Source organism: Acomys minous (genome assembly GCF_964271855.1).
Source record: "Acomys minous genome assembly, chromosome: 14".
In the NCBI taxonomy this organism is placed as follows: domain Eukaryota; kingdom Metazoa; phylum Chordata; class Mammalia; order Rodentia; family Muridae; genus Acomys; species Acomys minous.
In genome coordinates, this window is record NC_140496.1 from 40,882,919 (window position 1) to 40,909,461 (window position 26,543).

Consider the following 26,543-nt stretch of genomic DNA (forward strand, 5'->3'; position numbering starts at 1 on the left):
GACTCAGGCAATCCCGCAGGAAAGGCCCGAGACTGCAGAGCCGCCTCGCGGGGGGTGGGATGCTCGGCGACCGGCTCCGGTAAACCGAAGCGTCCCGACGCCAACCGCCACCGCGGGAACCAGTACCGCGGTACGCGCGCGGGCCGCAGCCTCCAGCCGCCTCTGCGCCTGCGCGGCCCCGGGAAGCCCCGCCCAACAGGGGGGCTCTCCGCGCGCGTCCGCTCATGGCGGCCGCCGCAGTGTGTGGTGCTTAGCGGGCGCGCGCGGCGGGCTCGAGGACGCGCGGGGCGGCGGCGGCGGCGGCGGCAGGGGAGCCGGGCTGCCGGGCAGGCGCGCTCTCGAGGGCGGCGGCCCAGGGTGTCCGGTCGGTCTCGGCGCAGGGAAGAGGTTGGAGGCGCGGCCCGCGGCGGCGGTGGCGGCGGCGGCGGCAGCTGGCGACCGGGCGCGTTAGACGGGGCCGGGGTCCGCGGCGCGCTCTCCGCCCACAGGTAAGCGGGCGGCCTGGAGGGAGGAGCCGGCCGCGGCCCGGGGAGGGCCGGCGGGTCCCTGGCGGAGTCGCGGCGTCTTTGTCTCGGCCTCCCCGGGCGGGCCCAGCCGAGAGCGGCCGTGTGGGGCAGTGGCGGACGGGCCGGCGCGCCGAGGCTACGGCCCCGCGCCCTCGCGCAGCCTTTGTTGTGAGGCCGGGTGTACGGCCAACATGGCGGAGGTCAGCGGCGCGCTGCGCGGGCGGCGGTCGGGCCTCGCCTCGCCTCGCCTCGCCTCGGCGGCTCCGGGAGGGAGGCCGGCCTGCCCGGGACCTGCGCCTTCATTGTGCGGGGAAGAACGCATCCTCCGCCCTTGTTTATGTCGCCACGAGTGAGCGAGCGCGCGGACGCCCGCCCGGGCCGCTCCAGCCTTTAAGCATAAGCCTTGCTCCGCCCAGCTTCCTTTGCGGGATAGTTCGGGGTCCTTCCTCCACGCTCCCAGTTGCAACTTTAGTGTGCGCGCCCTGGGCTCCCCCCGGGGACCGTGGGTTCCTGGAAAGATACGGGATTTATTTACCCCGGCCGAAGAGTCGCATCTGTGCACTCGGAAAATGAGGCCATGAAGCTGTTTTGTCAAAGTCATGGGAGCCCTGAACGTGGATGTAGGACGGGGATCTTTACTGCTCTTCCCAGCGTCGAACATGTGCCATTTCGTGATAGGTGACTGTCAAGGGTGAAATGTTAGCTCGTTGAAGGCTTAGGAACGCGGGCTCCGAACTCTACCCCCCCGCACCCCCCCCCCTTTGGTTCAAATCCTGCCCCACCGGTTTGTGACCTTGGGCAAAATTTCTAATCGTTTGGCGCTTCATTTTCCTAATCTGCAAAATGGGTCTAAATGGAGAGTATATTTGCCTTACGCCTGTTGAGAACTGATGAGACGGGACATAGTTGAAGTTCAGAGAGCTCCTATAGTAAGTGCTTAGCAAATGACCGCTGAGGCTCTTGCCTCATAAGATACGCTTAAGTTATTTTGGCATGGGTGCGTTGGAAGTACATCGACCAAAATAATTGAAATCAGGTTATATAGATTGCTAGCACTTGGGCTTTGCTGTTAATAAAAAAAAAATGAACAGGATTTGGAGGACAAAATGACGTGCTTTCTGAGATGATGGAATTTTGGGACTTGAGTAGGGGATGTGAATGGGTAGATACTATTGTACATTATGGAATTTGGAAAGTCAAACAGATTAAAAGGAAGTTTCCTTTTAGCAGTTTTAGATCATGGACCAGTTCACTTTCAAGGACTTCATTTACCTAACTTGGAAAAGTAGGACAGTGGATCTCTTTAATTAGTGTAGTTACCTGTGGTGTCACCTTCTACTTCAGAAGCTGCTGAAGAGCCTATCGTGCTGTGACAAATGGAATGGCATAGTAACTGTCTGCGGAGAGACTGGCCCACGTGGTGGGGACTGTGTTTACGTTTCTGACTAGATTTTTCTCAAAGTGGATTACATAAATTAACCATACTTTTTTGTTTTGGAAATTTAAATGACACAAATTTATGTATTCTGGATAGGTTAGTTGCAGTTTTGTCCAGAGGTTTTTACTTAAAATGGGCTTTAAGTTTTGCTTGTGGTTTAAGAAATCCCTTTTAGCATCTTTGCATCATTTTTGTAACAGTATTTAAAACTGAAATACAGTGTAGCAAATTTGGGGAATTGCAAATTTGTCTGGATAGCATCTCACACACACACAAAAAAACAAACCAAAAAAACAAAAACAAAAAAACCCCAACAACATTCAGAAACAAATGTAATTCATTTTGCATTAGAATATCTGCTCCCTTAACCCTTTAGAAATTCCTACACTGTAAAGCTGGCTTGCCTGTAGAAACCGGAACTCAAGCTACTTGCCAGGAATTCCAACATTTGGGAGGCTGAGACAGGAGAATAGAAAAGTTTTAGGCCAGCTAGGACTGTCTAGTGAAACCATGTTACAAACAGACAAACATAAAGCAAAAGCAAAAACAAAACACCACACCAAAAAATTGTTATAGCCTTAATGTTTGTAATTCAGAAGAATATTTTATTTGGTAAGATTAATAAATTGCAATTCCCAGATAAGCCACTGATTTGAGGAGTAGGATTTTGTTTTCAATGTATAAGGTGTTTTGACAACCAGTCTTACATAATTAAGGTAACAAAACAAGTTTAGTGACTTTGCATAGTTTTAGATGACTGCTTACTTTTTATTTTTTGGAATTGATACACTCAAAAAAAATTTTTTTTCAAGACAGGGTTTCTCTGTGTAGCCTTGGCTTTGTAGACCAGGCTGGCCTCGAATTCACAGCCATCCGCCTGCCTCTACCTCCCAAGTGATGCACTCAGTTTTTAAATACTGAAACTTCTCTTATCTAAATCTGTTTCATATCTTTAAATAAAAATAGGAATTTCTTTTTTTCTTTCCTCCTCTTCCTTCTCCTCCTTCTTTTTCTTTTTCTTTTTTGGTTTTCTGAGACAGACTTTCTCTCTGTAGCCCTGGCTATCCTGGACTGGCTTTGTAGACTACGCTGGCCTTGAACTCAGAGAGCCACTTGCCTCTGCCTCCCTCAGTGCTAGGATTACAGGTATGGCTAAAAATAGAAATTTCTATATGTAATTTGAAAAATATTTAAATACTTGATGTATTTCATTTAGATCTTGTTTTCAACCAGATCTTTATGAAAACTTGAGAGCTCCCCGCTTCCAGAAACAGACAAATCTGGGGAAGGAATTTGCTTCTTTACCATATTTATAGTTACTGGTAATGGTCTGATGGCAAAGGCCAGAAGAGGTCAGTCAGATCTCCTGGAGGTGAAATGACAGGCAGTTAAGCTCCCTGACAGGGGTGCCTGAACTGGGGTGCTCTGGAAGAACTGCAAGGGCTCCTAACAGCGGAGTCCTCTCTCCAGCCCTGACGAGCCATTCCTATGGCTGCCTAATGTCATCAGTGTAAATGAGCTTTCTGATTAAACTATGAATCTGACTTGAAAGGCCTTCAGTATGTATATGTAGTCCCACGTTCCCTGATGTGCTGATCGTGCAGAGCCATTTCCGAGCTGCCCCTTCTGTTATTTCTCTACCTTTTTGATGGACTGTGCGCTTCCAGGTCACTCTTTACTAAACTCACTGTCCTAGTCATCATTAGCTGAACTCCTCCTGAACTCCACCTTGAATTGGGTACCATCTCTCCACGTTTCCACAGTACTCAGTCCCCACTACAATGTCTCCTGAGCTACTTTTCTGTAGTTCTTTGCTTTTCCAAATCTCTGTAATCTCTTTGAGAGTTAGCCTTGTTTACCTCCTTGTTCAGCACTACCTTGGCATATAGTTGGTGTTCAGTAAAATCAGTACTCAGTTACTAGGTTTTTTTTTGTTTTTTGTTTTTGTTGGTTTTTTTTGAGACAGGGTGTCTTTGTGTAGCCTTGGCTGTCCTGGAACTCACTCTGTAGACTAGGCTGGCCTCAAACTCACAGAGATCCACCTGCCTCTGCCTCCCTGAGTGCTGGGATTAAAGGTGTGTGCTACCACTACCTGGCAATAACTAGTATTTTAACATTGGCTAAAGAAAATTTTCTAGCCTTATTTCTAGTGTTTCATTTTTGCCCTACCTATTCAAACTAGATTATTTTGTTCCTTGAACACAGTACATTTCTGTAATAATTTGTGGTTGTGTGTAACCTTCAATTTTGTTTTTTATTATTTTGGGAAGATTAGTTTCTCTGAGCCTTGGTCTCCAATACAATGTGATGAGCTGTTAAGTATATAACTTTACCCACCACCCAGGCCCTACTGTTGAAATACTATTGTAATTGTGTAGTTAAAAGGACAGGCCGTTAGCCGGGCGTGGTGGCGCACGCCTTTAATCCCAGCACTTGGGAGGCAGAGGCAGGTGGATCGCTGTGAGTTCGAGGCCAGCTTGGTCTACAAAGTGAGTCCGAGATGGCCAAGGCTACACAGAGAAACCCTGTCTCAAACCCCCCCCCCCCAAAGAAAAAGGACAGGCTGTTAAGAGTCAGACCTGGATGTGTCTTTTGGCCCTGTCATCTGCCAGTTTCTAAGATCTGTGAGCACAGAGATACTGCCTGCTTCTGCATTAAAACAAAACAACACTGTACAGCCAGGAGGGTGGCATGCCTTTAATTCCAGCACTCTGGAGACAGAGGCAGGGTCATATCTGGGTTCAAGGCTAGCCTGGTCTACAGAGTAAGTTCCAGGGTACCCAGGGCTACACAGAGAGACCCTGTCTCCATAAACAAACCAATGTACACATAGGTTAAATAATTAAAATTGCAATATAGTACTCTTTCTTTCTTTTTTCTCTTTTGGTTTTTTGAGACAGGGCTTCTCTTATAGTCCTGGCTGTAGATCAGGCTGGCCCGAACTCACAGAAATCTACCTGCCTCTGCCTCCCAAGGGCTGGAATTAAAGCTGTGCGCCACCACACCCAGCCTTACTTTCTTTTTTGTTTTTTGAGACAGGGTTTCTCTGTGTAGTCTTGGCTGTCCTGGACTCACTTTGTAGACCAGGCTGGCCTCAAACTCACAGAGATCCACCTGCCTCTGCCTCCCAGTGCTGGGATTACAGATTGTGCCACAACACCTGGCAAGCAGTCAGTACTTGTAAATATTAGCAGTGAGGAAGTAAAATTACAAGTTTTTTTTTTTTTTAAGTAGTATGGAAGGATTCAAAGGTATTGAAGTAGAGACAGGGTGGGAGGGACAGCTGCTTCTTGGGATGGTAACATTTAAAGGGAGTGGAAGAACTGGAGCTAGCCCTTTGGAACAGGGGAGAGCCTAGTAAAGGTCCTTGAGACTGGAGGAATTTGGAGTGTTCAAGGAACCAGGAGAATGGCCCTGAAATGAAATGATAGATTGAGGAAGCAGGCAGGTGGAGTCAGATTCTGTTGAGTCAGCAGGCAATGTGCGTTTTAAGAGTACTGAGGTGGGCTGTAGAGATGGCTCAGAGGTTAAGAGCACTGCCTGCTCTTCCAAAAGTCCTGAGTTCAGTTCCCAGCAACCGCATGGTGGCTCACAACCATCTATAAGGAGATCTGATGCTTTCTTCTGACCTGCAGGCAGAACACTGTGTACTTAATAAATACATCTTAAAAAGAATATGGAGGGGACTCTCAAAAAGCTTTACTTACGAGGATGATGTAACCTACTGATTTTTAAAGACGACTTTAGCCGTTTGGAGAGACTTGATTATTCCTTATAATTTGTGATAGCTAATTATGACCTAGATTAAAGAGAGCTGGCAGTGAAAATAAAGAGAAGTAGATGGATTTGAGGTATATTTTGGATACATAATAACAGATCTTGCTGATGGGTTAGATATGAGAGAGGAAGGAAGGACTAAGATTTCTGGCTAGTGTGACTGTGGGTTGTATTGCTGCTTGCCAGGATGAAGAACTGGAGGAGGTAATGTGCTTGTATTGAGCTGTCTATTAAATCAGAGGCATACAGTGGCATAGAAGCCAGGTGGGGCCTAGGAGTGGTGGAGAGACCTGGTACAAGAGGGAAGGAAGTGAAACATTTAGAAAGGAGAAGATGGCAGGCAGGGTTCTTCTTGAACACTGTAGGTGTTCTTGAACTTGAACACATTAGCTTCTAAGCTTTATGCAGGGAAGACAGTAGTTTAGGCTTTGGCTTCTGCTGTCTGAAGGGTGAGGTGAAGCCCTGGGTAAATGCAGGTACAGTATGTGGCAGGCCAGAGACACAGAATAATAGGTTGGCCATCTGAGCTGGGGGAAAGAGGAGCTGCAACCAAGTGCTTGCTGATGACTCCTGTTTGCTGTTCAGGGAGCTCCGAGGAGAACACAGCACTAAAGCAATTGAATGATGCACTTGGGTTCTTTTTTGATCCGCCTGCCTCTGCCTCCCCAGTGCTGGGATTAAAGGTGTGCGCCACCACGCCTGGCTGCACACTGGTTCTTAAATGTTGACAATTTACATAAGTACATATAGAAAGGTGCGCAGGTCATGTGTAGGCCTTGAATATTCAGCATTACTATTGTAACCAATCTCCCGGGTTAAGACCATTACCAGCACAAGAAACCCTCTTTTCTCATCTAATTACTACTCCCCCCAGGATGCACCTCTCGCCTTTGAGTGCCACAGATGGAATTTACTTAGGTTTGAGCTCTCTCTGAGTGGATCAGTGCTGCGTGTGCTCCTTCCCATCTGTTTTAGTTCTTGAGTTTGTTCCTGACAAGGTCACCAAGTATGACCTTGCATCCCAGTACTTGCACACTCTGTGCATGTGTGGTGTGTGTGTGTGTGTGTGTGTGTGTGTGTGTGTGTGTGTGTGTGTGTGTGTTTGGGTGTGTGTATGGGCGTGCGTGCCCACGCACGCATGCCCATACACAGATGCTACAGCTTGAATAATGCTGATAAAGTCTGACCAAATGATTCTGGCTGGCAAAGACTTTTCATTAAGTTCGACATACTGAGCTTGTTTGTATTTTCACTTGTACATTTTTTGTTTTGAACAGAGGTTTGGGCCCGTGAACCAGAAAGAGAAAAACAAATCTGTATTTATATAGAGAGACTGCCAGTGAGAACTATTTTCTTCCTTCCTTTCCCCTCTTCTCTTCTTCTTTTTGGTTTTCTGTGAGGGTTTCTGTAGCTGGACCTCCTGGAACTGGAGCAGTAGGCGGTTGTGAGCTGCTGTGTGGGTGCTGGGAACCAAACCTTGGTCCTCTGCAGGAGTAGTAAGTGCTCTTAAGCAGCATGCACCTCCACAGTTCCCAACTTATTGAAGGGTTTCTCTTTTATAACATTTATTTATTTTCAAATTATTTATTTCCAAATTTCGTGTGTGTGTGTGTGTGTGTGTGTGTGTGTGTGTGTGTGTGTGTGTGTGAGCGAGCGAGCATGCGGTGCCCTCAGAGGCTAGAAGAGGGTGTTGGGTATCATGTAGGTGAAGTTACAGGCTGTTTTGTGCTGGAAGTCGAACTCAGAGTCTCTGTAAGAACAGAGAATGTTCTTAACCACTGAGCCATTTCTTCAGCTCCAGCCATAAATCATTTAAGTTTAAAAATTTAAATCTGACTGAAATAGGCATTTTTTTCACTAAATGATTGATACCTGTTAGTAATTGTTGAACAGGCCATATCAAAGGCATTTGTGCTTGTAAGTCTTGATATCATATAACTTGGTTCTTATTTGTGATTGTAGGTACATTTGCCCCATGTCCTCTGTGCTGATTCTATTCTGTGTCTTTCCTCCCTCTACTTATTATTACTGTTGTTATTTTGTGGCACTAGGGATTAAATCTAGAGCCTCTCATATGCTAGGCAAGTGCTTTACTCCTCAGCTATGTCCCCAGAAGCCTGATCAATTTTAGCAGTTGATTCTCACATGTGTGATATATAGTCTTATGCACCACAGTATCTGTTATCTGGACCCACATTGAAGCCACTTTCTCAAGGAAGAGCTGTTTTCCGTTTATTCCTTACTATACAGGAAGTTGTAGATATTTGTGTTCAATCAGAAGAAAGACCCTTGGAAGAAAATGTGCTGGATCACAGAAATACACACTTAGAGCCTTTTCCATTAAGTATTCCCCAAGGAGTTGGAAAATTTCCCACTTTTTTTGCAAAGAGTGAAGATGAAAATCTTTGAAAACAAATTAATGTTACTTCCTTTTTAAAAAATTCTTTTCAAATTTCCCTTTGGTTGAAAAGGTTTTATATATAGTGTAGAATTCACAGGTGTTTTTGAGTTTCTGTTTTGCTGTGAGATCTCACTGTAGCCCAGTTTGGAGCTCACTGTGTAGTCCTGTCTAGCTAATTTGCAGCCCCTCTCCTGTCTCTGCCTCCCAAGCACAGAGACTGCAGGTATGAGCCACTGTGCCTAGCTTCTGCAAGAGTTTTGTTGTATTAGGGATGGACCATCGGGCCTCTCAAATGCCAGGCAAACACTCCATCACTAAGCTTTACAGACGCCAACTCACAACCCTCTGAAGGGTTTTGGTTTATTGGTTTGATTGTTTTGTTGTTGTTTCTTTATTTTTCGAGATAGGGTTTCTTAGACTCGCTTTGTAGACCAGGCTGGCTTCAAACTCAAATCCATGTGCCAGCCTCTGCCTTCTGTGTGCTGGGATTAAAGGTGTGTGCTACACCATACCTGACTTCCTGGCTCCCTGGTTCTTGTTTTTCAGGGACATCTAGGCCTAGCTGATTATTTTTGTGTTTATCATTGTCTGTTGATTTCTTGCTGTGGATGGAACTCCTGCTGCACTTTCTCTTCCCAGTTCTGCGGTGCCTCAGCTGGCCCGCACAGCTTGCTTATAATTGGACCAACATAGTGACTGATGAGTTTCCCTTTTCCTCACATCATTTAAGTTGTATTTGTTTTCTTTCTTTCTTTTTCTTTTTCTTTCTTTATTTCTTCTTTTGTTTTTGTTTTTGTTTTTGTTTTCGAGGCAGGGCTTCTCTGTGTAGCCTTGGCTGTCTTGCGCTCACTTTGTAGGCCAGGCTGGCATTGATCCCCCTGCCTCTGCCACTGCTGGGATTAAAGGCGAGGGCCACCATGCCTTTCAGTTGTATTTCTTACAGCTAGTACTCTCTGTTTTAAGCTTTACTCTGTTTTCTGTGCTTTACTGTAACAGTACCATAGCCTTTGTACTAAATGTTGAAGTTGCTTGCAGGCTGCAGACTATAATAGGTCAGTGCCTTCCCAGCCCAGGTTGTCGTTCTTACAGCTCCCTTTGCTGCACTGAGTTTACTTTAGGCTCTGCTTACTGCAGTCCCTGTGCCTTCCTGCTTCATTGCCTTGAATTTTAAGAGCTTGTCCAGTTTCCTGAGAACATATGTAGAGGAGGTAGTATTTCAAAGTCTTGCGTCATTATTTTGCTCTCAACACTTCTGGCATAGTTTGATTTGGATAGATGAGTCTCAGGATAACTATTTTCATCAAAAATTTAAAAAGCAGTACCATATTGCTTTGTAACTGGATGTTGCTGTTCAAAAGTGCAGTGCTTCTGTGCTTTCTGCTTACCCACGCAGCACTGTTTGCTGAGCGTATGCTGTGTATACCAAGCCTTACTTACGTATCGGAGATGCCTCATTGAACTAGGCATTATCTTCCAGGTGAGGGTGAGTGAGTGGGCCTGGAACGTAAACATAAGTAAATGTGTAACATATAGAAAGTAATGCAGTCTAAGTAGTAAACATCAGAGATGACTGGGAAATAGGAGAAAAGAGGGTTAACACTTAGTAAAGATTTTGAAGAGTGCACAAAAGAGGGGTTAGTGGTCAGGGCACATGCTTTTTTTTTTTCTTTCAATTTTAATTTTTTAAAAAAGCCCTTTTAAGCCGTGCCGTGGTAGTGCATGCCTTTAATTCCAGCACTAAGGAGGCAGAGGTGGGTGGCTCTCCATGAGTTTGAGGCCAGCCTGGACAACAGAGCGAGCTTGAGGACAGCCAGAGCTGTTAGACAGAGAAGCCCTATCTCGAAAAACCAAGACAAAAAACAGAAACAAAAAAACCCTGAACATTTTAAGAAATTACATTTTAGTGTATGTGGGTTGTGTATGCACATGTCCATGTGGCATAACAATGTGTGTGGATGTAAGAGGACACACACTACAGGAATCGCTTCTATTCTAGAGCTGTATGTGTAGGTCCTGGGGACTCAGGGTCGAACTGTCCTTGAATGAGGTTCCTTTTTTTTTCCCCAGGGAGGGGGTATATCATGTGAGGGTGCTGTCTATCCCCTGGAATAGCAGACAGTTGTGAGCTGCCATGTGGGTGCTGGGAATTGAACCTGTGTCTTCTGGAAGAGCAGCCAGTGCTCTTAACTGCTGAGCCCTCTCTTCAGCTCCCGTGAATGAGGTTCTTACAGCCTCAGCCTCTTAAGTTGCAGACATGCCCCTCCTTAGCCTACAATTCAAAATAGAAAAACCAGGTTGGTCTCATTGAGGAGGTAATGCATGAGTGAGGATTTGAAGGGAATGAAGGAGTGAGCCACGCGGATATCCTTCTGTTTGCTTGAACCCAACCCTAGCCCTGTCACAGAAGAATGAGGAGAAAGAAGTGATTGACACAAACACGCTGTCACATTGTGTAGGGCCTTAAAGGCCATGTATAGGATTTTAGTTTTCATCTTGTATGAGCAACCAGGGGATGGTCTGGAGCACAGGAATGAGATAATGTGATATAAATTTGATTGCACTAACACTGTGGGTGAATGTGGGAGACAAAGGTGGAAAGAGGAAGAGTAGATTAGCAAGATATTGTAATCGGTGTTTCAGGTGAGAAAATAGTCTTAGGCCACATGGTACTATAGAGATGTGGAGGAATGGTCAGATTTTTTTGTTTGTTTTTGTTTTTTTCTCTGTGTAATAGCCCTGGCTGACCTAGACTCACTATATAGACCAGGCTGGCCTAGAACTCACAGAGATCTGCCTGCCTCTGCCTCCCAGGGGCTGGGATTAAAGGCGTGCGAACCATCGCCTGGCCCTAATGGTCAGGTTCGTGTGTGTGTGTGTGTGTGTGTGTGTGTGTGTGTGTGTGTTTTGAAGGAAGGACAATAAGATTCCTGGTTGTTTTAGGTACACCTGTTGATATTACAGACAGCTGGGTTTAGATACACTTTTTATTTATTTATTTATTTATTTATTTATTTATGTATGTATTTTTTGACCTGGGTGTGGTGGTGCACACCTTTAATCACAGCAGTTGGGAGGCAGAGGCAGGTGGATCTCGACAGCTTGGTCTACAGAGGACAGCCAAGGCTACACAGAGAAACCTTGTCTCAGAAACCAAAAAAAAAAAAAAAAAAAAAAAAAATTCCCCCTCCGCCTTCAACCCTCCCGTGTATAGCTCCACTTGCTCTCTCAAACATATGGCCTCTTTTTCTTTAGTTGTTTACTTATGTGTATTGCATAGTACATAAATAAAACATGCTCAGTTTGTATAATGCTAATGATGTATATTCTGTGATCTCAGTTGACTACTTGGTATCGGATAACCAATTGGGTGGAGAGTCTTCCCTGAGTACAACCATTTTTTCTCCTCAGCCTTTCCCTGTTACTTTCTTTAGGATTGAGGCTCCCTGTGCCTTTTCCCACTTCATGCTAGCATATGCATTAGTGGTGTCCTTGTTCATGTCTTGTTTAGGCAGCCATATTGATGAGACTTCATAGGCATAGCTTCTGACATTTCTAGGAGACACGGTTGCACAGCAAACTGACAATTCCTGCTCCTCTTTCTCTTTGTTTTTTGGGGACAGGGCTTCTCTGTGTAACAGCTTGGCTGTCTTGGACCTCATTTTGTAGACCAGAACTCACAGAAATCCACCCACTTCTGCTTCTCAAATGCTGGGATTAAAGGTGTGTGGACCACTCCCGCCATCTCTGTCTCTTAATATTTCTGCCCTTCTTCCCTCTTACACAGTGATCTCTCTAACCTTAATCTCTAACACTGACCCTCAGTTGCAGGACTTTTGTTGTAGATGTGTCAATTGGGATGGGCAGGACACACCCTTTTCTCTCTGCATTTGGTTAGTTTTAGTTTTCTGTAATGGTCTGTTATAAAGAGAATTTCCTTTAATGAGGGGTGAGAAAACTTATGTGTGTATAAGAATAAGTATTTAAAATGTAATTAGAAATTATGTTGGTTTAGTAAAGTGCCACTTGTAGGTTTTCCTCCAAGAGCCATGACTTTACTAGCCCTAGGTGATTGGCTTCCGTCTTGTTGAGTGGAGCTGCCGTCTAATTAGAGAGCTGTTGGTTACTGCCAGCATGGGCATGCCGCTGCACTCTTGGGGTGTTGTGGCTCATAGGTGTCATGGCTTGGTAGGAGTATTGAATGCTTTCATCCTGTGGGAGCTTGGCACTGTGCCTTTGGTATCAAGCTAGTCCTCAAGAGGAGGCCTACAGGTTAGATCCAGTTCAGGGTCTCTGAGTCCTGCATCCAAAGTGCGTGGTGTCTTCAGCAATAGGGACTTACCTTCCACCTCTGGGAGGCAACCAAGGGCAGTAGCATGCAATGTTTGGGAGTCTGTTGGACAACCCTAACAACTCAAAATAAGGTTTCTCTGGCATAGTGTTGGATTTTTTGTTAGATATACTATGGCTCTGTGGGGAACATTGTCAGCGCAGAAGGAAATTTTTCATTAAAAAAAATATATATATACATACATATATAGACACAGATTGTATATATTCTTTCCTCCTTCTATAGTTTATATCCCTCCTTCATAACTAAGCCTTTTCATTTTTTCCATTTCTCCCACCAATTACTTGCGATCTGCTGTTCCTGTCTCTGTTGCTCTTCCTCCCTCTCCATAGTCCCCTCTACTTTCCTGGATTCTGAGGCTACTCCAGGTTTTATACTCACATTTGAAGACTTGAAGCTAGGAGCCTCAGATGAGAAAGACCTTGGGATGTTTGTCTTTCTGGGTCTGGGTTACCTGAATATGCTCTTTCCTGGTTCCATCCACTTACCTGGCTAGCCTCTGGTGAAGGGTGTACCTGGAGATACAAACTTAAAGAGTCATCCAGGCTAGCAATGTAAGAAAAGGTGGCTGTGGGCAACTCTGAAGTTCAGGCCTTTAGAGAAAAGGATGCTGAGAAGGGTTAGTAACAGAATACAATGCTATCACAGTGAATAAAGTGAAAAAAGGTTATAAGGTCCATCTGTAAACTTTGTCACATGTTGGTGATAGTTCACAACTTGGAAACAAAACATACTGAACTGCTGGGTTTCACTGCATTCAGTGTACTAAGTCTGTCTTAAGGCAGTAGTGGAATGAACCGTCAGCATGCAGGCAGATTGTTCCGGAGGTCAGAGTGCCCAGCAGGGCATAGTTTAGTTGGCAGTGTTCTTTTCTAGCAGGAATAAAGCTCTGAGTTTGACCCATAGTACTTCATACAACTGACCATTGGGCTAGGAGGATCAAGAGTTCAGCTTCGTGCCAGTGAGTTAGAGACTGCTGTGGACGACAGGAAAGCTTATCTGGAAAACAGAATGAGGCTGGGTGTGGTAGGGCACACCTTCAATCCCAGCACTCTGGAGGCAGAGGCAGGTGGATGGATCTCTGTGAGTTCAAGGCCAGCTTGGTCTACAAAGCCAGGCTAAAACAGCCAGGGCTGTTGTGTGAAAAACCTAAAAACAACAAACCCAAAATGAACACAAAAAGTTTTATTTTATTTTATTTATTACCACACCTGGCTTTATTGGTAGTCTCTTACCTGTGCCTAATTTTAAATTAAACTTTGTCAATAACACACACACACACACACACACACACACACACACACACACACACACACTCCCCAAACCAGTGTTGTATATGGTGTAATACTGTCCACAATTTCTGGCATCAGCTGTAGGTCTTGTACTTGTTCATGAATAAGGAAGGAAAAATACTGTATTGGGGTGGGCAAATGTTTTGTTTGGGGATGTTCATACTTCATTTTTTGACGTTACTGTAGACGAATTGTGTGTACTGCCTGGTAGAAGTGACTGCAGTGGTGAAGCTATGGCCATACCATTCCCACAGTGAAGTCTGGATTTGCAGAGGTCCATGTACTTGGTACTGCTGGCAGTCATGTAGTTATTCATGGGTTTGGTGCAGAGACAAGAGAACATATTAAGCCAATAATGACAGATCAGTTTTCCTTTGGTGGAAGAAAGACAGTAGGAAGAGGTTTATGGGATTCACAGTGATGATGTAACATTTAGCAGGTTTGTTTCTTGGCTTTTGGTTTTTTTGAGACAGGGTCTCTTATGTAGCTTTGGCTGGGCTGAGAACTCAGAGACGGATGTGCCTCTGTCTGCTGGGATTAAAGGTACACATTACCATGTCACCTGTCCCTCTCTCCCAAGAGCCCGGTGAAGGTGCTTCCTTTACAATGAAAATGGGAAACATATTTTCTTAGCCCTTTCAATGCTGACTGAATTCATACTCTTTTGTTCTGTTGATATGGAGGAAATTCCTTTATTTTCTCAGGTGCTGCAGTGCATGGGGGTGGGCAGGGCATGGGACACACACGTCACAAGCACTGAGCTGCAGCCTGTCATTTTAGTTTTTGGATAGGATCTCACTAAGTTGCCCAGGCTGGCCTTGAACTCGCATTTACTTGTCATTTTGCTCAGCCTCCCATGTAGTTGGCATTATTGGCCAGACTCACCAGGTCTGGGTAAAAAGGTGAGGAGGTGGGTTCTGTCCTCTTCTGACAGCCTGGTTCTTGTTTGAGGTAAACATCTCATTTCACCTTATTCTGAATGTTATTTGCTCTGTTTCTTGGGCACCTCCTTCCCTGTTTACTGGACTCTTTAATGCTTACTGTGTTCTGGTATCTTCTATTTAAAGACAGAAAAGTGAAAAGTCTCAGATCCTTTCAGCCTCCAGGCACTTGCTTCTCTGTGGGCTCCTCTTTAAGTGCTGCTCTGAGACCACACCCTCCTCATCCTTCTGGGTGATTACCCAAGTTGTGTCTCCAAGCCTGCTTTTGTGTAAGTCCCCTCTGTGGCCTGGGCTGGTGCTGTGCTGTTACTATTTACTCACCATGTGACTACTATTACTGCCTTGCTGAAGGGAGTAGGGGAAAACAACCACTTTTCTGCTTCACGTTCAAGAACCTTAACCTTGGCCGGGAGGTGGTGATGCACGCCTGCAATCCCAAGCACTCGGGAGGCAGAGGCAGGCGGATCTCTGAGTTTGAGGCCAGCCTGGTCTACAAAGATAGTCCAGGACAGCCAGGGCTCTGTTACACAGAGAAACCCTGTCTCGAAAAAACAAAACCAAACCAAACCTTAATCAGATAGGTTTGGGTTTCATACATATCAAGCTCTCCAGCCAGGACCAGTTGGGTGTCCTGTAATTGGGTCCTACACTTCTTCCCTGAAGCTTGACCCTTCAAGTTAAGCTCTGGGCTTGGAGGTTTGGATGTCCCTCTCAGATTGTAATTATAAAGTAGGGTTCACAGGACTTTATCTGATTTGATAGTTACAGTGGTTCACAGAGCTCTGGGACATATTTGGCTGATTTTTATGTGATATTATAATTAACATACGGTGAGCAGCCAAGGAGAAGAAATGAGCAAGGCAAGCTAGAAGGGAAGGGGCCTGGAACTTGTGCGCCTTTGTTTTGTGTAGACCTCTAGACACTTCCACATACCCCTCTTTCTGGAAACTAAGCTCTGTCCTTGTGGGATTTTTAGGAAGGCTTTTTGGTTTTTCGAAACAGGGTTTTTCTGTGTAGTCCTAGCTATCCTGGACTTGGCTTTGTAGACCAGGCTGGCCTCGAGCTCACAGTGATGTGGCTGCCTCTGCCTCCCGAGTGCTGGGATTACAGATGTGCGCCACCACATCCGGTTTGGAGTTTCATTATTTAAACATGGTTGACTAAATCATTGGTCTTTAGTAGTCAGCCCTACCGTAAGCCAAGTCTTTTTAAGGTCAACTTTTCGAGTGACAAAGCTATATTCTTGGCCACCAGCTCTGTCCTCTAGGTAACCTGTAACCTGCCAGCTATCAGCCACCATTAGCATCCAAATAGTTCAAGGATTTCTTCTCTTTTCAAAGTGCTGATGACTAGGGCGTGCATCCCTGTGGTAGGCTAAGACTCCCTTTCTTGTTAATCATTGGATATGTTTAGCTACTTCAATAGTAGTTTTCTTTTCTTATCTTTCTTTCTTTCTTCTTTTTTTTTGTTTTTTGTTTTTTGAGACAGGGTCTCTCTGTGTAGCCTTGACTGTCTGTAGAGTAGGCTGACCTCGAACTCACAGCAATCTGCCTGACTCTGCTGCCTAAGTGCTGGGATCAAAGGCGTGCGCCACCACCGCCCGGCAACAGCAGTTTTCTTAAAAGTTCCTTTCATTGGTATTGTTTGAGTCCTTGCATAGTTAAATGTCTGCTTATTACCATTTTACAACTTCCAAAAAAGGAATAATCTGAGTCCATGAATTTATCCTAACAGTGTTATACATTGCAGTTTTTATGTCTTTGTTTGCTTGTTTTCGAGACAGGGTTTCTCTGTGTAGCCTTGGCTGTCCTGGACTCACTTTGTAGACAAGACCGGCCTTGAACTCACAGCGACCCACCTGCTTGTGCCTCCAGAGTGCTGGTATTAAAGGCGTGAGCCACCACACCCGACTTGGAGTTTTTATGTCTTTTTACTCTGGCTTCTGCCTTCTGTTAACTTGATGTTTCCCTTTTTAGTTTTTATACTTTGTTATGGCCTCCATGTGAAGAGCAGTCCTGGCTATACTTAGAAGCACGCCCTGGAACATTTCAGAGCCCTGTTACTGGAGTAGGGTCATAGCAATATCCCACTAGGTGAGGTGTAGTCACTTATCCTCAATAAACAAATGAAAAGGACCAAAGTGAAAAGGAGGAAGGAGGATTTGTTCAATGCATCCACTTTGGGAGAGGGGCAGAGCTAAGCCCTGCCTGTCCCCGACTAGAGTTTAAAGTGGAGAGGTGCACCTGATTAAGCAGTTTGGCCAAGTATTGCCCTGTCCTTGTCTCTATTCCCTGTCTTCCCTTCAAGTTCATTTGACATGTTGTAAACCTTTGTGTTGGAGACAAGAGCCGACTCTTCTTGTCCTCCAGTGCCTCAGGCAACTCAGAGGAATTCCTATTTTGTGGGATCAATTTCAGTAAGAGAGAGAGGCACAAGCATGCCTTTAGACCAGGCAGGCTGGTTGTACTTGGCCTAGATCCCCAGAAGTACAACATACAAAACAAAATGAAATCCAGAAAACATAGCTTTAGCTCTGCCAAGTTAGAAGCTATGTTTAAAACAAGATCCCTCGATGGTTATTAAGCACAGTGAATTGAGAACCAGGGCTTCAGGTGGACTCTTCCTTTAATGAGCACCTCTCAGGTGCTGAGATGCATCATTTCTAGACTCACTCTTACTTTGCATTTTATTTATTAACATTCCCCTGCCCCCCCCCCCCCAAAATCTCTCTTCAAGGGTTTCTCTGTGTAGCCTTGGCTGTCCTGGAGTTGCTTTGTAGACCATGCTGGTTTCTAACTCAGAGATCCACCTGCCTCTGCCTCCTAAGCATATTTCTTTTACATAGTACCTATGAGGTTCTGATTAGGTGTTTTCTGAAGTGGAAGCCTCTTGAAAGCAACAGATGCCTCACAAATTTGAGTTGCCTTGAAAGTCACCCCCTGCATTCCTTTTCCATAGCAGCTGTCAGGTCCTTTTTTCGACACAAGGACATCAAATTTACCTCCCTTGAGAATGGGTCTCATTGACCTGGAACACACCAGTTTAACAAGACTGGCTGCCCAGAGGCTTCGGGAAGCCTCTTGTCTCCATTTCCTAGTACTGGAATAACAAGAACTTCCCCACACTTGGCTTTTTAGGTGTGTGAGGGGTTGAACTAGGTCCCCATGCTTGCAGAAGTGAACTATGTGGCCACATGTTTAAGTGTTTTAACTCAAATCCCTAATATAAAACATAACATGGGGCTGGAGAGATGGCTCAGAGGTTAAGAGCACTGACTGTTCTTCCAGAGGTCCTGAGTTCAATTCCCAGCAACCACATGGTGGCTCACAACCATCTATAATATGATCTGATACCCTCTTCTGGCCTGCAGGTGTACATGCAGACAAACCATTGTATACACAATAATAAACAGATCTTTAAAAGAAAAAAAAAACCACATAACTTCGCTGGGCGTGGTGGCACATACCTTTAATCCCAGCATTCAAGAGACAGAGGCAGATGGATCGCTGTGAGTTCAAGGCCAGCCTGGTCTACAAAGTGAGTCCAGGATAGCCAAAGATGCACAGAGAAACCCTGTCTTGAAAAACAAAAACAAACAAACAAAAAAAGAAAAACAAAACCAACAAAAATAAACAACCCCCCCCCCCCACAAAACCTCATAATTGGATAGATGTACTTTTATTAGCTATTTTTGCCACTTGGAATTTGAACTAAAGGCCGTGCATCCAAACCAATCCAAAATAGTTTGTAGATCTGTTGTTTTTTTAGTCTAAAAGGATAACAGAGGGCTCAGCAGTACTAAAAAGTTTTGTGTTGCCTTAGTTGTTTATAGTATTCAGCCACCATAAGATGGTGGTTAAGTCCCATGGCATGTACCCTTTAACCTTAGTAAAGATGGCTGCCAGCCATGTGACTTATTTATTTATTTATTTTTTTTTCATGTGACTTATTTAAAAGATCTATTTCTTTGCAGTGGTGGCACACATCTTTAATCCTAGAAGCAGAGGCAGGTGTATCAGGATCACTGAGTTCCAGGATAGTCAGAGCTAACAGAGAAACCCTGTCTCTAGCAGACAAACAAGAGTTGAATTCAGGTTACATCTACAGTATATTCTAAGCAAGAGAGGAAGCACATATATAGTAAGTTGTAGCATATTACGAGTACCTACATAGATTTTTACCCATAAGCCTTTTGTTAAAATTTAAAGCCAAGTTTTGTTACAGATTTTTAAAAACCATCCTGAAATAGTTTGTAGCATAGGTTTTTTTGGTTTGTTTTGTTTTGTTGAGTTCCCCCAGAGGGAGGAGCCTATTAGCAGGCTTACGGAAGAGATAGAGCAAGCTAAGAAGGGAGACGAAGCTCTAGGAGGGACCCCAGAGCGGAGGCTGCAGAGAGATAGCTTAGTGGGACTGTAGTAGTTCCTAGGGGGAGGCATGAGAAGGCTAACTGAGCTGAGGTGGACAGTGCCGCTGTGACAAGAATTTCTGTCCTGGGTGTACCCAAGCTGAGTGGCAAACCTGGTAACGAGAAAAAGATCTTCGAAACCACAGAGGAAAGGTGTTTCTTCCCATGCGACTGGGGCCCAAGTAGGGCAAGACGCTTAGTACCTGAAGTAAGGCGAAAGTAACTGTACACAGTGAAGGTAGGCAGTTGGTTGGAGTTGAAGTTGCTGAAAGTAGTAAAACCCATTGTATTGGATGCTGCTCACTTGCAGGTTTTGGTTGTATTTAAAGGCTGTCTTACGCACCATATGACATCATTTAAACCTCAGACGCTCCAGCTGACACCATCCAGGTCTGAGGTGCACAGGGCTTTATGGGACAAGGGTAATGCTTGTTTAAAAACAAGGCAAGCCACTCTAGTTTAATGAGGCCAGTTAAAGCTTTCCCAGAGTGGGGTGAAAGTATAATCTCAATTTGAAAGTAGAAGTACAGTTTTGTGTGTTTACGATTCTCACTGCACTGTAAGGGGGCATTTGAAATAGGCTGGCACACAAGTGGCAGAGTTAGAATTGAGGAAAATGGTCCCTGAAGCCTGGAAGAATCGAGTGGGTTGGGGAGAATGTTTTTCACTCTATGCAAACTTGAGAATTCACAGGACGCATTGACGTTAGGGTTGCTTGCTTGGCTGTGCACGTCTCTTCCCTGTGTGTTTCCTACCCTGGAGCCTTATGAGAGCACAGAGATCCCTCGGGAAACATGTTACACCAGACTTAACTGCTGCCAGGTGCACAGGCTTCATGTTGTGGGTGGCGCCAGCCAGAGCTGTGCAGGTGGTCTGTGGGGCGGGGCTTGAGGGAAAGCCGGCCCCCTTGCTAAGGCTCTGCCCGGCGGGAGCCCGCCAGGTGTTGTGCCTAAGCAGCAGGAAGCTGGAGCTGCAGACCTTCTTGTGTTGGTTAAGCTATAAGAGACCACTAGTTTACAATTAGAGTTCATGGGAGGTGTGGTCCCTCCTGGGGACAGGCCACCTTTGAGCTTCTTTAAGACTGAATGGAAGTGAGCAGCCGTCTCTGCTTAGGGGAGCACTCTGCTGCAGGCTGGCCTCGGGGGCTGCAGGAACCCGAGCAGTCGCTTCTCATGACCTGGAAGCCTCCTGCACTCTTTCTGCACTCCTGGAAGGGAGTCCTGCTCACATGCTTGCCAACGATTAGGACCAGGACCAGGAAGAGGAAAGGTTCCGACACAAAAGCATCTGTTTCCAAAACAGAAACTGGACTGCGCAAATCGGTGGATTCTGGTTTAGGCCACACCGCTGTGCCTGGCTCTGTGAGGACGGCAGTGAGCTTTCAGTGGAGCTACGGCAACTCTAATTTAAATGAAGCTTCAGGTGTGTCACGACTTCTCCGACCTGTCCCTGGTTTCTCCCGCCCGGCTGCTGTGTGGTTGAGAGTGTGTGTGGCTCAAGACGGAGAGGAATTCTACCTTTCCTACTCAGCAGTGGTGTAGCAGCTTTCTGTGCTGCAATTACTTCAGACCACATTGTTTATTGTGCCGAGTGAAATCAGTATGCTTTCTACAATATTTGGAAGCTAATAAAACGTAACATGATCCTGAATTACTTCTGATAAGTGCCAGAAGTATTTTGCTGGGTCTAGGCACTGGCTTGTGCTTTTCTTGTGAACTTGGTTAAATTACGTTTAAATATAAACTGAGCACTTCGATGATGTGACCGGAGCTCTGCTTTCAAGGAATCACTTTCCAATTACTGTGTTCCTTTGAGTGAGCTACACTTAAACATGGCGGAGTAGGTGGGAAACTGACCACCCTGGTAATGCCAAGCCCATTGTTTCACAAGTGACCTAAAATTGCCAAATCATCTACATAAAGAACCTGCGGGGGTGGAAGCTGCTTCCAGAGCCCCCTTCTCATTGATTCATGTCCTACCATGAGCCTGAGTGATGTGATGAGTTGTGTTACACTGTGTGTGAGAGAAACCCGAGGGCCACAGGCAAGCCAAACATGTGTTAATACCTTTTCAGCCTTTGACCTATGAGTATTGCTTTAGTCACTAAAAGAAAAAAAAAAAATTAAACCCCCACCGCCCGGCTACATTTGTTACCATTGTTTTTGAAATTTTAAGGTCTTTGCAACACAATGATTATAACTGGGAGGAAATGCTATATTAAGGATTTAGCGTAGACCTGGGGAGTGTACTGTTCGGACATTGATCTTTGTCAGCGTCTGAGACAAATTGCGACCTGCTGTATTCTACAGAAGCAGAGTCCAGGGGAAAGGAGCTTATTGTGCATGGCTCTCAGTCGCTGGTCCTTTCTCCAGACGACTCGGGAGTCCTGTGTACTGCTGTGGGTGCTGCAGCCGCACAGGGAGCTGAAGGGCGTGGGAGTTCTTTGCTTATCCTCACCCAGTGTTTGTTTCTGTGTGGCACTTTTACCCTTGTTTCCCCTATCTTTTTCTGACTTTCCCTCCCTCTTTACTTTATATGAGATTTGTGTTGCAGAATGGAAGTAGAATAAGAACTTTTAAGAAAACACTAGAGCTTTCCATGGCTTCCTGTTCTTTCAACCTTAAGGTGGCGCTGATTGATAGGAGACAAAAGTGATACCTAGCTAGCTCATTTGAAGAAAAACTTAGTAGGTAGTACAGGTGCATAGTGTGGTGACAGCGACTGCTTTCCCTGTGACCTCCGAGCCTCCTGCCCAAGAGCATACCTACAGGAGATGCTGTTCACTGCTGGGGGGGGGAGGGGCTGCTCTGATGGCCTCTGCTGGATGAGTACACAGGCCTTGAGGTCCTGAAGCTGTGAGTGAGCTCAGACTTGAAGAACTAGAAGGAGGTGGGGGCTCAGTGGAAAGAAAGTCCAGCCCAAATAGATTTTATATTGTATTTGCATAGCTCTTCTTTTTAAAGATGATTTGTTTTTATTTTACGTGTATGGGTGTTTTGCCTGCATATATGTGTGTCTGTTTACCACATATATGCAGTGCCCTGGAGGCCTCTCTTGAGCCACCATTTGGGTACTAGGATTTGAAACCTGTCCTCAGGAAGAGCAGTCAGTATTCTCAGCCGCTGGGCCCGCTCTCCAACCACCTCCAGCCCTATATTTATGTTCTTTGTTTTTGGTTTTTCAAAACAGGATTTCTCTGTGTAGCCCTGGCAGGCTGGCCTCAAACTCAGAAATCCACTTGCTTCTGCCTTCCAAGTGCTGGGATTAAAGTGTGTGCCACCACTGCCTGGCCGGGTTTACATTCTTAGTGTAGAGTTTGTAGCTCTTATTGTTTGGGATCTTTTTTGAAACTGGGGCTCACTATATAGTCGTGGCAGACCTGGGATCCTCTATGTATTTAGAGCAGACCTGCTTCTGCCTCTGAAGGGATTAAACATATGGCTGTCATGCCTGGTGATTTTATCCTGTGTAGTCCACCTGAAGATTTTCAGTTATTTTAAAACAAAGTTATTTTAAACATGCTATAGAACATTTTGGAAATATGGCTTACTCATATAACAACAAACAAACAAACAAAAAACCCAAAAACTTTAGCATATAGTTTTTATTTTATTTGTATGTAGGTTTAGAACCAAATTTATTCAACTTAATTCTTTTGTGCATGATAAATATTATGGAATGTTTTACAAGTATTTATGACATGTATACATTATTTAATAAATGCATTATAGCTATAACTGTTTTTCTCCTGTCTCCTTTTGTCTTCTTTTTCATGACAGAAATGAGCCGTCAGACTGCTACAGCTTTACCCACTGGCACCTCAAAGTGTCCCCCATCCCAGAGGGTACCCGCCCTGACCGGCACAACTGCATCCAACAATGACTTGGCGAGTCTCTTTGAGTGTCCTGTCTGCTTTGACTATGTGTTGCCACCCATTCTTCAGTGTCAGAGTGGCCATCTTGTTTGTAGCAACTGTCGCCCCAAACTTACATGTTGCCCCACCTGCCGGGGGCCATTGGGATCCATTCGCAACTTGGCTATGGAGAAAGTGGCCAATTCGGTACTTTTCCCTTGTAAATATGCCTCTTCTGGATGTGAAATAACTCTGCCGCACACAGAGAAGGCAGAACACGAGGAGCTCTGCGAGTTCAGGCCTTACTCCTGCCCCTGCCCTGGTGCTTCCTGTAAGTGGCAAGGCTCCTTGGATGCTGTCATGCCCCACCTGATGCATCAGCACAAGTCCATTACAACCCTGCAAGGAGAAGATATTGTTTTCCTTGCTACAGACATTAACCTTCCTGGTGCTGTTGACTGGGTTATGATGCAGTCTTGTTTTGGCTTTCATTTTATGTTAGTCTTGGAGAAACAAGAAAAATACGACGGTCACCAGCAGTTCTTCGCAATTGTACAGCTGATAGGAACACGCAAGCAAGCTGAAAATTTTGCTTATCGACTTGAGCTAAATGGTCATAGGCGGCGACTGACTTGGGAAGCGACTCCTCGATCTATTCATGAGGGAATTGCAACAGCCATTATGAATAGTGACTGCCTAGTGTTTGACACCAGCATTGCACAGCTTTTTGCAGAAAATGGCAATTTAGGCATCAATGTAACTATTTCCATGTGTTGAAACGGCAATCAAATATTTCTGGCCAGTGTTTAAAATTTACATTTGACTTCACAGAGAATAAGGCACCCATCTGCTTGCCAACCTAAAACTCGATCCTGGTAGGTAGAAGCTAGACACATGAAGGTAAATAAAAAGAAAGGCTGTTAATACAGGAAACAGTTGCATGTAGTAACACTAATATATTTAAAAATAATTCAACAGTAAACCACTGAAAATATATATATATATACCCAAGATGGGCATCTTTTGTATTAAGAAAGGAGACATTGTAAAATATTTCTGAACTTTGTGTTTGTTGTAGATTGATTGTATTGTTGACAACAATTTTTTTGGGGTGTGTGTTTGTGCGCGCATGCGTGCACATGTATGGTTGGTTTTCCTTTAACTGACAAGCCATCTATGTGGTCATGGACCACTGCTTTCCCCTTGTGAGTCAATACATAGTGCTGCTGTGGTTTTGTTTTGTTTTTTGTTTTTTTTGTTTTTTTTTGGTGTGTGTGTGTATTTGCTAATTTTTATTCTAGTTTTTCATTAAATAAATTTGATTTTCTTTTCTGTAATTCAGGTTTTTCTCACTTTTGTACCTTTTAAGTTAGTGTCTTTTTGATATTCATACTTGCTTATGTCAGAAGTTTGTGTTCAGTACATACTTTCTTTTCCTTCAATCAATTTATTAGAAATATTTTTAATTCAGCCCTTTTGTGAAAATAGGAATTCCAGAAAGGAAAGGTAACAGCAGAACAGCTGAAACAAGTGTCGGATGGTCTTGTCTCTCACTCGGTCACTCTCCTGTGTGAGCCACACCGGCAGGCTTACTCTTGGAAAGCTTAGGTTAGGGAGTAAACTCTGATTTATATAAATATTCAAAAGAATCAGGTTTTTCCTCTCTTCAGATGTCTTGGGCAAATCACATGTTTAAATTGGTTCTTGTATTTATTGGTTTTGCAAAAGAGTGCATCATCAAACACAGTATTTGTAATTAAAGTAAATCATTTGTTTTTAAAAAAAGCAGTTTGCAAAAAATGTTTTTGGTCTTTTATAATTCTCATTAAAAGATTATCTGGCAAATTAAAAACAATCTTAATGTGTTTACTTTAGTTCTAGGCTTGTTTGTTTTTCTTGGAGCTGAGGACTGAACACAGGCCTTAGCGGTTGCCAGCTCTCTGCTGCTGAGCTACATCCCCAACCCCTCGTCCTAAGTTTGATCAAGTCCAAAGGTATTTTCCCGTTTCAGTTTGTATTTTAGCGCAGAAGATTGCATGACACTGTTTTGAAGTATGCTAGTTTTATGCGGAAGCACAGAAAAGACGGGCACCTCCCCCTCCCATTTTGATTCCCATAAGGACTTTAGGGAGATGGCTGATAATTGCTGATCACTCTTTTCCTTTACAAAAAGTGAGTTATCCTTTCATAGCTCCTGGGGTGGTCTTGACTGTGCAGTGTGATTTCCAAGTTTCTAGGTACTAGTTTACCTCTACCCAGCTTAACCAGCTGTCTGGTCCTGGGCCCAGTTTCCTAATGTGTCATGGTGAGTATGTGAAGGGTTAAATGATGAGCAAGTACTTTAACCTGAAATAGTGCTTCACAGGCCATAAGCATCCAACCAATGTGGGCTCCTAGATTTTACCTTCAGTGTCATATTCCTAGTTACACTCGGGCACACAGCAGAAATCTAGCCATTGATAATTTTATATTTTTCTTGTGAGTGCCCCAGACTTTGAAAGTCACTGAGAATTTAGTTTTCTCCCTTATCCTGATTCTACTTCTGGATCCCGGAGCTTGGTTTTGGTTAGCTGTTTTCAGTACAGGTAAGCTTTATATTGAATTGGGTTTCATGTGCTTATGAGTTATATTTGGGGTAAAAGGAATAGTTACAGATTAGAACCAGAATTTTACTTTCATGAATGTTTGGAAAAGCAAGTGTGGGGCTGGAGAGATGGCTCAGAGGTTAAGAGCACTGGCTGTTCTTCTAGAGGTCCTGAATTCAATTCCCAGCAACCACATGGTGGCTCACAACCATCTATATATGATATCTGGTGCCCTCTTCTGGCCTGCAGGCAGAATATTAAATAAATAATTAAAAAAGAAAAAGCAAAGTGTGTGTGTGTTGAGAATGTCCTGGGCAGCCCTGAATCCCAATCTTAACCTCAGTCCTCCAAGTGCTACGATGACATGATAGATGCCACAGTGCTAGGCTGAAAGCAGCTTAGTATTCCTTTGGGAGAATATCATTTGCAGTTTCAGTGTATTTTGCCTAGACTTTAAAATCTCAACATGGCACATCCAGGGTAGATCTGTAGTCTTCACGGTGAATACAGAGCTGACTAACATTTTATTTTACAGTTAAATGTGTACACATGGTCTCGTACTCATTTATTTTGAAAATGTTGTTTATGTAATCCTCACCACATAACATGATCACTCTAGACGTTCACCATTTTGATAGTCTTGGCGAGTCTGGTCATGGTTCACACCTGTGATCTCAGAGCATGGAAGTCAAGGCAGCAGACTCAAGAGTTTGAGGATGCCCTGCTCTACACAGCAAAATTTTGTCTCAAAAATACAAACAAAAAACTTGGGCTTTTATTTTTTGTATTGGGCTTGATCTTGGGCCCCATGCATGCTCCTCAAGCAAGCAAGCTTTTCACTGAGCTGAATCCCTAGCAAAATCATTGTGTTAACTTGACCACTAGCTAATATTTTGTTGTGAGATATATCAAGATTTTTTTCCCTATGTACAAACTAGCATCATATCAGTATGTTTTGGGCATTAATTTAAAAGTCTTGATACTTTATAGACGGTTG

The 26,543-nt window shown here is 44.4% G+C and overlaps 1 protein-coding gene across 2 annotated transcripts; it reads left to right on the forward strand.

Moving 5' to 3' along the window:
• The first annotated feature begins 205 nt into the window (after positions 1–205).
• On the forward strand, positions 206–24,816 carry SIAH1 (siah E3 ubiquitin protein ligase 1). 2 transcript variants are annotated; one of them, XM_084756017.1, is made up of 2 exons: positions 206–488; positions 22,888–24,816. In XM_084756017.1, the coding sequence occupies exon 2, from the start codon at positions 22,890–22,892 to the stop codon at positions 23,736–23,738; it is 849 nt and encodes a 282-aa protein (XP_084612143.1). In that variant the 5' UTR covers positions 206–488; positions 22,888–22,889; the 3' UTR covers positions 23,739–24,816. The 2 variants fall into 2 exon arrangements, with proteins under 2 accessions (XP_084612143.1, XP_084612142.1); XM_084756016.1 differs by lacking the exon at positions 206–488 and adding an exon at positions 20,023–20,530.
• Positions 24,817–26,543: the final 1,727 nt, after the last annotated feature.

Coding starts and splice junctions, on each gene's coding strand:
- SIAH1 (XM_084756016.1), top strand. CDS start 20,194: ATGGAAGTGAGCAGCCGTCTCTGCTTAGGGGAGCACTCTGCTGCAGGC. Junction 20,531..22,887: donor TAATTTAAATGAAGCTTCAG/GTGTGTCACGAC, acceptor TTTTCATGACAG/AAATGAGCCGTCAGACTGCT.